The sequence below is a fragment of the Pteropus medius genome, unplaced genomic scaffold, assembly GCF_902729225.1.
Source record: "Pteropus medius unplaced genomic scaffold, Ma_sr-lr_union100, whole genome shotgun sequence".
Classification (NCBI taxonomy): domain Eukaryota; kingdom Metazoa; phylum Chordata; class Mammalia; order Chiroptera; family Pteropodidae; genus Pteropus; species Pteropus medius.
The window spans coordinates 702452-716890 of record NW_024352786.1 but is presented as its reverse complement, the minus strand read 5'-3'; the positions used below and the strand labels follow the sequence as shown (position 1 = coordinate 716890).

The window sequence follows — 14439 nt, the reverse complement described above, 5'->3', positions numbered from 1 at the left end:
CTGTTTAACTTTCTGAGGAACCGATTTCTGAAACTGTTGCACTATATTACATTCCTACCAGAAATGTAAGAGGGTACAAATTCTCCACTTTCTAGCAATTACTGGTTGTCTTTTTCATTGTAGTCATTCTAGAGAGTGTGCAGTGGTATTATTGTGGTTTTGATTTACATTTTCCTAATGACCAATGATATCGAGCATCTTTTCAATGTGCTTGTTAGCCACTGTATATTTTCTATGGAGAAATGTCTATGTAACTCCTTGCCTATTTTTTAAAATTGGACTATTTGTCTTTTAATTATTGAGTTGTAAGAGTTTTTTGTGTATTTTGGACTAGACCCTTATCGGATAGATAATTTGCAAATATTTTCCTCCATTTTGTAGGTATCCTTTGAAGCACTAAACTCTATAATTTTGATAAAATAAAGTTTATCTGTATTTCCTTTTGCCATATAAAGAAGGGCAAACTTTACCTGTACCCATCTTGGGTTTTTAGCTGAGACTTTTTCAATTTAACAAAAAAGACATAAAGACAAAAGAAAAATACTTGATTAATGCATTCAGTATACATCACGTGAGAAACCTACCAAGAAGAGTAACTCGAAGTGGTAGTTTATATACCATCTTCAACAACAACAAAAAATAATTTTGCACAAAAAAAGAAAAAGGAGAAAGAAAGACAGTTAAGACTTCTAAGGGCAGCAAACTTAGGGAAGATAAGTATATGAAAGGAAACTAAAAGAGTAAGATTTGTTTGCAAATTCCTCTGGAGCCTTCTCTGAGCTGATCAGAATTTGTCTCCAGTAAAAGCAGAATTTATATCCTGCCTTTAGGCAGAAAGGGAGAAGCTTTTTCTGCATTTGCTGCTTCTTAATTGCCTTCAGTTTAAAATTTTTATGTCAAAGAGCCATATTTTGAGGAGACATATTCTAGTTTTCTGCAGTCATTTGTGTAGTGGGGTCAACTCTAAGAAACCATTGCTCAACTCGAGGTCACAAAGATTTATACTAATGTTTTCTTCTGAGAATTTTATAGCTTTAGCTTTTAGACTTAAGTCTTTGATTTTTAAGTTAAATGTATTGGGGTGACATTGGTTAATAGAATTATATAGGTTTCAAATGTACAATTCAATACATCATATGTAAGTCTGATTTTTGTATATAGTACAGGGTAGATGTCTGGCTTCTTTTCTTTTCTCTTTATCTTTTTTCTTTCTTTCTTTTTCTTTTTTGGCATGTAATTATCCAGGTATCCTAACACTAGTTTTTGAAAAGACTGTTCTTTCCTGATTTGAGTCTTCTTGGCACCCTTGATGAAAATCAAAGGGCTAATACTGTACAAGTTTTTTTTCTGGACTCATAAATCTACTACATTTTTCTACATGTCTACTGCTATACCAGTATTATATACTCTTGATTACCATAGCTTTACATTAAGTTTTGAAATCAGGAAAAGTGAGTCCTCCAACATTGTTCTTCTTTTTCAAGATCGTTTTGACTATTCTGGGTCACTTGAATTTCCATATGAATTTTAGAATCAATTTGTCAATTTCTGCAAAAAGTCTGCTGAGATTGTGATAGGGATTGCATTGAATCTGTAGATCAATTTGGGAATTACTTCCATTTTAAATCTTAATTCTTCCAATCCATGAATATGAGAAGTCTTTCTATTTATTTAGGTCTTCTTTAATTTTCTTTAATAATGGTTATAGTTTTCAGTGTAGAAGACATGCACTTTTTTGTTCAATTTATTCTTAATATTCTATTCATTTTGATGCTATTAAAAACAGAATCATTTTATTAATTTTATTTTTATATTGTTCATTGCTACTATGTAGAAATACAATTTATGTTCATACATTGATATTATATCCTCACCTTGTAGAACTCATTTATCAGTTCTAATATGTTTTGTGTATTTCTTAGAATTTTCTATATACAAGATTAATGTTCCGATAGAGATAGTTTTACTTCTTCCCTTCTAATCTGGATGCCTCCTATTTTATTTTCTTGCCTATTTGCCCTGGCTAGGATGTTCAGTACAATGTTGAATAGAAGTGATGAGAAGGGACATCCTCATTTTGTTCCTAATTATAAGGGAATCTTTCTATCTTTAATCATTAAGTATTATGTTATCATGGGTTTTTCATAAATGCCCTTTATCAGGTTGAGGAAATCCTCTTTTATTACTAGTTTGTTGAGCGTTTTATTAGTCAATGGTGTTGGATTTTGTCTTATGCCTTTTCTTAGTATTTTGAGATTATTATATGGTTTTTATTTCTTATTTTATTAATACGGCATATGACCTTGATTTCTGTATGTTGAACTAACCTTACATTCCTGGATAAATCCCACCTGGTCATGGCATGTAATGTTTTTTATATGTTGCTAGATTTGATTTGTATTACTTCATAAATAATTTTTGTGCCTACATTTATAAGACAGATAGCCTTGTAGTTTTCTTTTCTTGTGATGTCTTTATCTGATTTTGGTATCAGGTTAGTACTAACCTCATAGATGAATTTTTGGAAGAGTTTTTAAAGAATTGGTGGTAGTTATTTTTTGAATTTTCCAGTAAAGCCATCTGGTCCTGGGCTTTTCTTTGTGAAAATTTTGTATTACTATCTCAACTCTTTACTCATTATAGGTCTACTCAGATTTTCTATTTTCTTCTCGATTCAGTTTCCTGGTTGGTGATTTCTAGAAATTGTCCATTTCCTGTAGGTTATCTTATTTGTTGGCATACAACTCTTCAGGCAATACAGAATTGCCTTATAACCCTTTTTATGTCTGTAAAGATGATAGTAACGTCCTCTCTTTCCTTCATAATATTAGTAATCTGAGTTCTCTCCCTTTTTTTTTAATCATTCTAACTAAAGTTTTATTAATTTTGTTGATCTTTTCAAAAAACCAACTTTTAATTTTATTGATTTCTCTATTGCTTTTCTATTCTCAATTGTATTTCTTTTCTCTCCAAGCTTTATTATGTCTCCTTCTGCTTCCTTTGGGTTTAGTTTTCTGTTCTATTTCTAAATTTTTAAGTTGGCAGGTTAGTATATTGATTTAAGATCTTTCTTCTTTTTTTAATATAAGTGTTTATAGCTAGAAATTTCTCTCTCAGTATTACTTTTGCTACATGCCATAAATTTTAGTATGTTGTGTTTCTATGTTCATCTCGAAGTATTTTCTAATATCCCTATGATATAATCATTAACTTATTGTTTCATTTCTACACATTTATGAATTACTTCTCAAAGTTTTAAAAAATTATTTTTCTTCTTCTGTGTACCTATCAGACATCGCCTCCCTTCAAGCATCTAATTTTAAATTTTAACTTAACTTATAAATAGATGGTACAGAGACTATTCTCAAGTATATTATGAATGTCTTTAGGCAGAGCATAATAACCATGACTTGCAAGTTCTTTGCAACTTTTTCAAAGTACTATTTTTACAGCAGTGCATTTGGCCCTCATCTTAAGGAATATATTAATATTTTTTAAAAAGTGTTTTAAAATTATTATTTAAATATTATTATTTAAAGATGGAAAAACTAAGTTTCAGAAAGGCTAAATGAGTTAACAAAAAGGACAAAACTTATAATAACAATTAGGAATTTGAAACTCTGTCCTTCAATTTCAAATTTTTCTTTTCATTTAACAAATTCATAATCAAATATTTCTTAATGAATTTGTATTATTATTTTAATTTCCATGATTATACTTGGTTATTAAAATGGAAGACTTTCAGGTACTAACAATGATTATATGGCATTTTTTTCCCTCCCTCCATAAAATGGTCACAAAGTTCTGTAATTTTTTGCTTTTTTTTTGTTGTTTTTGATGTATATTCTTATTTTTTCACTGCTTTCAGGCTTCCCCTTTGATGAGACTGCCAGCCTATTATGAATGGTTATTTCTTTTAATTTGCTCCTTTAAGTGGGAACAACTTACACCACCACCACCACCACCAACAACAACAATTTGTTAGAACTGTGTTTAGAAAGGAGAAAATAAGTCTAGGTGAAAGGCCATGTTCTTGAGCATAGTACAGGAACAGTATTCGCACATGATTTTCTCAATAACAATGGATCTGTTATTTCCACCTACTCTTTATATTCTTCATCTTACTTTTAGTGTGGATAGGCAAGGTTATCATTTTGGGAACTCATTATTAAGTAAGGAAAATATTGTCTAGTTTTTTTTTAATTGGCAGAAACATAGCCACAAAAAATCTTATGAGGAAGTCCAAAATGACAACATATCAAACAAATATTAGTTAAACTGCTCAGTTTGAAGCAGTGTGGTGGTGGTATGTATTTGTGGGCAGGGTGGACTTCTACCCATTTCTCTTTTTCACTACTAAAGGTAGTCCATGAGATTTCTCTACTGAGACCTTAGGGCTGCAGTAGTACAGTTAAAAATTACTGAAATAAGATATTATGTTTACTTAAATTCCATTTGTAGTATAAAAAAAATGTGCATTTGATATAACTGAAAAACAAACATAGCAACTCTTTTTCACCCACCACTTGACTCGAGAGTATCCCGATTGTAATTGTTGTGAACCATGGTTTTCAAAAGGGACAGCTAAAATGTTCTAGAAGCTTTTGGGTCCCCATAAGCATTGTTGCTAATTATTCACTCATACGTAAGACCTTGTGGGTAACTAGGACCACTAAATATGAGAAAATAAAAGAGAAGCCCCTACCAGTATTTGCTTTGGCTCACTATTAAAGTAGATTTTAAGGAAGTGAAATGTGAGCATCTATTTGTTAGTAAAGTCTATAAGGGAGAGTGGAGGGATTGAAACAGCACCCCAAATTACTAGATCCCTCTGAAGTCATCAAACTATCTCAGCCCATTTGATTTCTGGGGTACATATGCAAAGAGCCACCCTAAATACATTCTCGGCCCGGGATCAGTCCCAAATTTTTATATAAATGTACCTTGCTAACTGGATTAGATAATAGATAGATCTGGAGACACCTAAACACCCCATTAACCAAGGCTTACATGATAGGGAGCTCTTCCGTGGGCAGCTCTGAGTCACTTTTCTTGGGTTTATACCCAGGTTCTAATTGCTTTTGCAAGAGGGAGGGCAATGGTAAACACACAATTCCAAAGGGCCATCAACACCTACCTTAACCCACCACCTAAATGATATGAAATAGAAATATAAAATTCACATAGAAGTAAAACTCTCTCTTTTACTTGTTTCCCACTGAGAGCTGTAGTTCTACTTTATCTGTTTCTTTGCCACCACCATTTTGTTTTCTTTAAAATCTTTTGAACTCCATTATAGCCTGGTTCCATTATCTGAGTTTCTCTTTTTTAGGACTGAAAGACTGAAAGAGATGAAGTCTTAAGTCCTCCTTGAGTTGTTCAGGTGTTTGGTCTTCAGTCCTATACATCTCTTTCATTTTATTTTTTTTCTTTTGGTCTTAGCATTTAAACTTATTTATAGTCTGGAGTATTCCTTTTTACTCCAAGGGAAGAGATCAGGAGAATCTAACTGAAGCCTTAAGGAGTTTCTTTTCCAGTCCTCACCACTGTTTTGACACATCTCCAGTATAAACATTTATGCTCCTCACAATCTTTCTATGAGTGGCTCTTTAGTACTACTCTAGAAGTCAGTTAAATGAATCAAGACATTAATTTATTTGAGTTTATCCCAGTCTACCCACGTTGTCATACGGACAGAATTCTATGGAATAATATTCCATAAAATGATCCCTGAAAATGGAAGTCCTTAGGAAATTGCTTTAGAAAATGCTACCCCCTAGGGTTTTATAATGGACGATAACATTTCTTTTTAATTTTAGTAATCCTAACACAAAAACATCCATTTGACTTCACAAATCTATGTAGCTTCAAATAATTTGACTATAAAAAACATCTTTTTTAAAACATAAAACCAAATAACATGCCACAGTACTAGTATTCTATAGCATATGTTTCAGTAAATGCTAACTTTGTCAAAAAGTCACTTACCCAATATTTATTTCTGAAGACAAAGTGATCACACAAAAAGCTTTTACTATGTGCATTAGATAAAACAATACTGTAATTCAAATTATATAATTCCAGAAGAATAAAGCTGCTTTATCCCTTTCCCTGTCAATTTAAATCCATAAACCTTCTCTTTCAACTCAATCTGTTGTAAACACACTTCAAATCTCTAATATAATTAATGTCCACATTTACTGCTTCCTCCAAAAATATAATCCCCCAAAATATACAAGTGAATCCCATGTTAATATTCCTAGACAATTATGAAACTGCCTCTATTTCACACCCACTCTGCTCAGTCCTAGCCAGTGGCTCTCACTTATGGGTACGGTTGCAGCTACTTACATTCTGGTGTTGATGTGTCTCTCTCAAGTATCTCCTGTGTTGGATTTTCTTTATTCCAATTCAAACATGGATTAAAAATTTCTTATATTTTGTTTCATGCTTTATACATAAAACACAATTCTAAGACTTAAAAGGACATGAATTTCAAAAACACAAGTCCTAAAAGTAAAGCCAATATTATATTGGTGATGCAACTCCAATTAGTCTTTCTCAAGTAAAATAATGTTTATCAAACCTAATACATATATTATTACCAAGACTTACAGTGCAAGGTGAACCTGCAGACCAAAGCAGATACATAGTATTATCTAGGGCAAAATAACCAGATGGAAAAAGTGAAATAGAGCAAGTCATATTTGTTTGAAGAACGACTTTAAGATTGGTTTCCTTTTTCCCTGAGGTGACAGTCACTTTTTGACAGGAGTCCAGAATCTACTATGTGTGAACCCAAAATGCAGTTGGGACAATTTTTTCAACAAGATATACAAGACTATGATTCTCATATCTTAATGAATGTCAGCCACCCATTTTTTTTCTCTCCTAGGATTTGTAACATTTCACTGTACTAGTATACTTTGAGAATGTATAGCTGTGGCAGCATTAGTCTCTACATCTTTTATTCTGTTCATTTTAGGTCCACAATAGACATTTAAAAATATTTTGATTGCCTTTAAAGCATTCAAGATTCCTTCCATTGCCTAATTGGCACTGTGTAATTGACAGCCTGTCCAGAATTGAGCGTGAGCTCTAATTCTACTCTCATTTGTGAAATATATTACACAATAATAGGCAATTCTCTAAGAACAGTCTCTGGTATTGTATGTCCATTATTCCATGATTCTACTCCTTCCTTTGTATTTTTCTAATCTGGCAGCTCCCTACCTCTTTCTTAGCTGTATCTTCCCTTTTCAATCATCATGACTGTTGAGTCTGCTTCATGCTACTAAATTCTTTAGGCCATCAAGATAACTTTTTCACATTCTCCAATTTTAGCTCAGCAGAAGAATTCTTCTGCAAAGCTTTCTGGAGAGAATCTCCTGTTCTGATGTTTTCCGAGCATGTGTTTTTGGATTTCCAGTGAGAAGCAAAATCTTTACCCCTATGTTCCTCTATCATCAAGTATTGAGTTTCTGTGACTTGGGTGACCTTCCCACTTCCATGCTATCACGAACATCGATTTCTGCCTTTCTGAGTAGAAATGAATATTATTAACTTCAGAGGCATCTCAATGTATTAGAGAAACTTCCTCAAGTATTTCTCTCTCAATTTAATACTTAGAGATGCCTCTGAAGTTTATACCCATTTCCACCCATTTTTTTCCCACATACAGTGTTAATGCTGTAGCTTACACTGAATTTATCTCACTTCTGTTTGCATGCCAATTCCTGAAGGCTTTTTTCCTAAAGTCATATTTATCCCCTGTCTATTCATTCTTCTTGCAAACTATTAATTTCTCTAGCATGAATCTCTCCACTGCACTAAGAATTTGCATTACATGATAGATGCTTGTTGCTATAGAATGGAAGCTGATTGACACTTCTGGAAGACACCAGCAATTCAGAGTCCTAGCCTAGTATGTAATAGGAATCTATTAAATTGCTTTCCTTCCAGCCAACATCGTATCTAGCTACCACTAAGTATGCATTAACCAGCATGCCTGCCTTTTCTTTACTTAACCCAATGTTCCCCATGCTGGACTTTGAAAAGACTGAAGGGCATCAATTATTTTGTTTTTATAATATTTGTGCAAATATTGGTTGTTTCAAGTAATTATAGTCCAGTGTTATTTTTGAAAGCTCAGCTTATCTTTTATTATTAGTTTTCTCTTCCCTGCCCCCTAAAATGAACTAAATATTATTAAAAGTCTATTCTATTTATTTTCTGTTATCCTTCTCCTGGCTTTTCCAACTACCTGAAAATTGTTTCCCAGACAGCATGGGAATCATGTTACCATCTTAAACTGCTGTTATTTCCTCACAAAAGTTACTCACTCAGCTATCCTAGAAAAGGATAGCTGAGTGAGTAACTTTTGCATCTGAAAGGCTTATATTGAGATTCTGGCTCTCTCCTATTATAAGTTATGTGATTGTAGGGAAACTATTTATTTTTCTGAGTCTCATATATAAAAATGTGATCATAATTATTACTTAATTCATAGGATTACTATTATTGTCACATGAGATAAACTGTAACTGAATCTAATGTCCCCCTTTTTAATATAATTAACTGAATCACCAAAAGGTAGATATCGAAATGCTGGATTTCTAAATCTTGATCAGAAGACTCTGAATAATCTTCAACTTGTAACTGATTGTTAATAGTAACACTAATAAGACTATCTAGTGATTGGGTTTTACCCTTAATGGCTGCTCATTCTTTTTACATAATTAGGAGATACAACCAATGGTGTCACGAAGAATAAGTTTATCACTGCAAATACAACAGTGACGAATCTACTTCCAAATGCTGTTTCAACATTACAAAGTTCCCAGCACACGAGTAAGTATAAGTATTTGTGCTGAAATGTTAAACTAATATGTTGAATAGAATTAGACTTGGAATATTTTCTAGCTCACTGTTACTAAAGAATAATGCCCTACGTATATTCTATCTTACTCTCTACCAAACAAGACAATCATTTGGTAACTTCGCTTCATACAATGATATTCTACTCCTCCACAGCCACAAACGGGTGGGTGCCAAGGAAGATCAATTCAAGGCTGGGCAGTAATCTATGAATCTGTGATATTACCTGGAACAAAAAAGTGAGCTTGGTCAACAAATTAGAGAACTTTGATGAAATGGAAAAATTCTTAGAAAGAAACAAATTGTTAAGAAGATAGGAAGTCTGAAAAAAATACTAAAACAATTAAAGATATGCATTAAAAATTTAAAATGGTTCCATGAAGAAAACTCTAAACAGGGTGGCTTCATTTGTAAATTCTATAAAATATTTTTTAAAAGAAATAACAATTCTTCTTAAACCCTTGCAAGAAGTAGAGGAGGAAGGAACATTGCACAAGTAATTATCTAAGGCCAGTATTACCCTATACCAAAGCTAGAAAAAGAATGAAAACAAAAAGCGGGTAAAAATACCACAGACCAAATCCTAATGAATGTAGATACAAATATCCTTAATAAAATATTAGCAAACCAAATTCAGTAGTATATAAAGAGATATAAAACATGAACAAGTGAGATTTATCTGGGTTTAGCATATGATAATCAAGTAATGTAATACACCATATTAGTAGAATTAGTAGATGCAGAAAATACATTTGACAAAATTTAACACTTGCAAGTAAAACTCTCAATGAACTAGAAATAAAATGAAACTTCCTCAAACTGATAAAGGACATCTATGAAAATCATACAGCAAACATCATACTTAATACTGAAAAACTTAATGTTTTTCTCTAAAGATCTGGAACATGGCAAAGATGTCTATTCTTACCACTTCTATGCAAAATTATAACCAAAGATTCTAGATAGTGCAATAAGGCAATAGATAATCGATAAATGATAGATTAGATAGATGGTGACAGATGATAGACAGATGATAGATAGATAGATAGATAGATAGATAGATAGATAGATAGATAGATAGATTAGATAAAGATAGATAGAAATTGATAGATAGATCCATTTATCCAGATTGGAAAGAAAAAAATAAAAGTTTTTCTTATCAGAGTACATCATTATCTATGTAGAAAATTCAAAGAATCCATAAAAACCACAAGAACTAATAGTGTATTTTATATCACAGAATATGAGATATACAAAAAATGATATTTCTATATATTGGCAAAGACAATTCAAAAATAAAATTAAGGAAATAATTACATTTACAATTGCATCGGGAAGAATAAAACATTTAGGAATAGATTTAACAACAGAAGTGTAAAATTTGTAAACTGAACTACAAAATATTTCTGTAAGAAAGAAATATCTAATTAAATGGGGAGACATTACATATTCATGTATTAGAAGACTCAAAATTTTAAGATGGCAGTTCTCCCCAAGTAGATAAGCTATTGATTAACACATACAATGCAATCTTTATCAGAATCACAGTGTTCGTTTTCTTATAAATTGATAAACTTATCCTAAAATATATAGAGAAATGAAAAGGACCTGGCATAGCCAAAATGATTTGGAAAAAGAATCAAGTTGGAGGACTTATGCAATTTCAGAACATACTCTAAAGTTATAGTAATCAAGACAGTTACTGAGATAATGAACGTTAATAGATAGTAGCATTATTTATTATAATAATCACACTGGAAACAATCCAAATGTTAATTACCGATGAAATGAAATATCCCATTAGATTTTTTTATTTGGAATGGGCTTGCAATACTCCAAAACATAAGATATCCGTACGATGGAATACTATTTGGCAATTTAAAGAAACAAAATACCAATACATGCTGTAACACAATGAACCTCAAAAGCATTATGCTCAGTAAAAAAGCCTTTTACAAAACACAACATATTGTGTGATTCCATTTGTATAAAATACCCAGATATTTTTACAGGGATATTTTTACAGGGATAGAAAGCAGATAAGTGGTTGCCTAAAGCTAGAGGTGAGACTGGGATTTGACTGCAGAAAAAGGCTCCAAGAAGTGTTTTTGTGTTGTGAAAATGTTCTAGAACTGGATCATAGTGATAATTACACAATTTTTAAAATTTACCAAAATGTATTGAGTTGTATATGTAAAATGAGTGAATTTAGTTGTGAATTTTTTAAAATAAAATTTTTTAAAAAAACAAAACAGAAGAAAACACTGTCCTAGGCCAGTCAAATTTCCTTTCTGGGCGATCTGAACCAGAAAACCCAAACAAAGAAAGTGATTAGCTGTGGGAACTGATGCAGCAACATTTTAGTAGAGCAAGTCTGAGGCAGCCATGGTGATTTCTATGCATCCCTATGACATAATGAAACAAATATTATGAGTAAGTGGAGTTGATAGAGATGAATAGAGAAAGCGTATGTGGGACATTGAGAGATCTCATAAGCAAGATTAAGCTGCTCATGAGAGACAGAGAGAGTAGCAGGACGTAGAGCTCCCCTGACTTCTGACAGATATCTGGTTTCAGTCCACATATATCTTTACAACGAGCATGTCCCACATCCTGGCCGCCATGATATGAAGTAATTTGCAATTTTAGCCAAAATATCCCAACTAGAAAAGCTAGTAGTCTGCCATGACAGTGTTACCAGATACCATTCATTATAAATAATGAATGCATTTTTGGCATGTCCATACTCCTCAATGAGAAGCGGCTACGGATGACTCAGTCTCCAAGTTTTTCTTTGAAGATCTCTAAGTTAGAAGGAAATGGAAAGTGGGAGCCATGGATATCCAAGGCCCACTCTTCCCTTGAAACACATTGAGAACATCCATTTTCTTCCTTTTTATTGTGGTCATCTTAAGCACAAAATAAGAAGGTTATCTAGAAGGAGTCTAATTTCACACCATAATTGTGAACTAATAATTTTATTTCATGAAACAATCACCACATAGGAGAATGTAAAGAACAAGATCATTTCTTCTTCAGATGAAGAACGTTTCTTTGTAGTAGTGTTTTGGCTTCTAAAAGTAGAACCTATTTTGTAGGCAATATATGTCTGAATATCAAATACCCTTAGCAAACCAAAATTCCATTCACCTCATAATATGATTGCCCCAAATATAAAGAAGAATAAAAGGAAATATGCATCTGCAAAATGTGTAGCCATTGGAGATTACACTCAAATAATTTGAACGCTGCACTAATACCCATTCAGTGACCGATGAGGAAAATGTCATTCAGAGGCCATGGTTTATTAAAATTAGCACTTATAGAGAAGTGTGGTCAGCCCCATGAGTCACTTAAGACTCGTAATTTCATTTTGATTCATGCAGTAAAATGCTCTCTGCATCTCACTTCTGGGGAATATTAAATTTATTCAGCTTCTAAACACAGAAGAGGCTTTCTTCCAAGTAATTTTTTAAAAATATAACCACAAAGCCATTTCTTGAAGCATGAAACACCCTGGAAAGCAAGATAACAAAATAAGGGTACTTACTGCTGCTCTTTGCATTTGTCATTTGATTAATCAGTTCTATACTGTCTTTTAGATATTTGTTATGAAATTCATTCCTCCCTAGATAGTTCTCGTTCCTCAAGGTGCTTCCTACTTAGCATGGACTCTGCTTGATATAATAAGTTTACACACATTTTCATTTGTGCACGATGAAACCAGGAGCCTGCCCAGTTTCCTGGTTAGCAGAGCAGTGCTCCCTTGCAATCTCCACCCCTCACATGGTAAACATTCAGAAACAGTGGAGTCAAAAAAAGAGGAATAGAAAGAGAACAAAACAATCTACTGGTAGGGGAAAGCTAAACAACTAAAGTTTCATCTCATTCTTAAACATATGGGCTTGAGTCCTTGAATAGTGATTATCAGATAAAGACATTGTGGATATGTCATCTCAAGTGCAGGTTTGGTTTAGAGTTAGTGAGGTTAACCAAAGGAAGCAATAGCAATTGTCTCTTCTTCCTTGCCTATCTCTTACATTGTGCACCTTTCATGTTTTCAAATATGGTTATAGAAACTTGCTTCTTTTGGTGAATTCTGAGTTGGCAATAAAAAAAATGTGGAATAAGATTTTAGATAGACGACAAATGGAGATGGGCAAAATGCCAGTATATAATTCTACTAAAACAAGTACTGGGATAGAAATACTTCTAAGGATTTTTCCAAGCCAGAGCTTCTGCTACCACAGCATATACAATATTGCAGACTTTAAATCTGAAAGGAAAATCCGAATAACATTTATAAGTAATCAGTAGGCTATTAAGCAGGAGTTAATTGCATTTATATAGAATAGTTTATTACATATTTTGTTTTGCATAATTTATCCTAGTTTAATATGTTTATTTTCATACAAAAAGCATAGACAATTGTACAACAACCAAGAAGACGTTTTAGATATCTTACTGGCTGAACATGAGAATAACCTATATCCATACCTATGAATTTCAAGGCAACACACACTTCTTAAAATAAAAATTTCACATTCTAGTCACGCCAAGAGAAACCTAGCTTATTGGTTAAATAATGATTCTAAAGTCAGATTGCTTAGGTTCAAATAATAGCACAGCCATTTGTTTGTACTGTGGCCTTTGGCAGCGACTTAACTTTGTGCTTCAGTTTTTTCATCTGTAAAATAGGTTATAACTATGTTACACCTTTACAGGATTCTTATGAAGATTAAAAGAGATAAAAACCTAGAAAGCTTAAAATGGTGTCTGACAAGGAAACAATAAATTTTACCTATTATTTTATTAATAATAATCCTTGCAAAAGCCAGGCAAAGTTTCACAAATAAGAAAACAAGTTCAGAAAAATTAAATAACTTGGCCAAGGTAAAATTCAAAAGATGAAATTCAAACCCTATTTTTCTTGCCTCAAACCCCATAAACTACATTATACCACACTTGTTCTTGTTACATCTATTTTACATAAAATATCTAAAGGAAGTAGAAAGCAACTAGCTTTTAATTGGATGTATCATATGCTTGATAAGTAGATGTTCAAAAAGTATAACACAAGAGATTGACTGACTGCCTGACTGAATATAAACCTACAATTCTAACGAGGGTGGTTCTCTAACCGTTGCCTACCATGCCAGATTTACTCTTGCTTGTGTGTGTGTGTGTGTGTGTGTGTGTGTGTGTTTCCTCCCTCTTATTCCTTTCCCTCATTCTTCTTCCAATTGCTTTTTTGAATTCTACACATCCGTCAAAGACCTACATATCCATCAAGGACCTCTACAAGATTTTGCCTCAGTATCTCCCACAACTTAACGAGTATTGCCAGATATGTTTACCATCTGCACTATTATTTATTTAGTATTTTTAACTGATGCACTTTTTATTCCTAAATTTGTTTGAAAATGAAACCATCATAAATTAAAAACTAGTTAACTTGTATAAACAGGAGCTATAAAATCGCTATGATGTAAGCAAAATAAAATTAAATTCTAGCTAGATTGTGTTACTTCTCAAAGGCTCTAAGTTTAAGGCTTGCTCGTC

The 14439-nt window shown here is 32.6% G+C and overlaps 1 protein-coding gene across 2 annotated transcripts in view; it reads left to right on the top strand.

Annotated features, from left to right (window-relative positions):
• EMCN (endomucin) overlaps window positions 1–14439 on the top strand; it is a 96711-nt gene that overhangs the window by 47559 nt on the left and 34713 nt on the right. For both annotated transcript variants that reach the window (XM_039848689.1, XM_039848688.1), the window contains exon 4: window positions 8743–8850. In XM_039848689.1, coding sequence (XP_039704623.1) covers window positions 8743–8850 — 108 coding nt within the window. The remainder of the gene's footprint in view (window positions 1–8742; window positions 8851–14439) is intronic.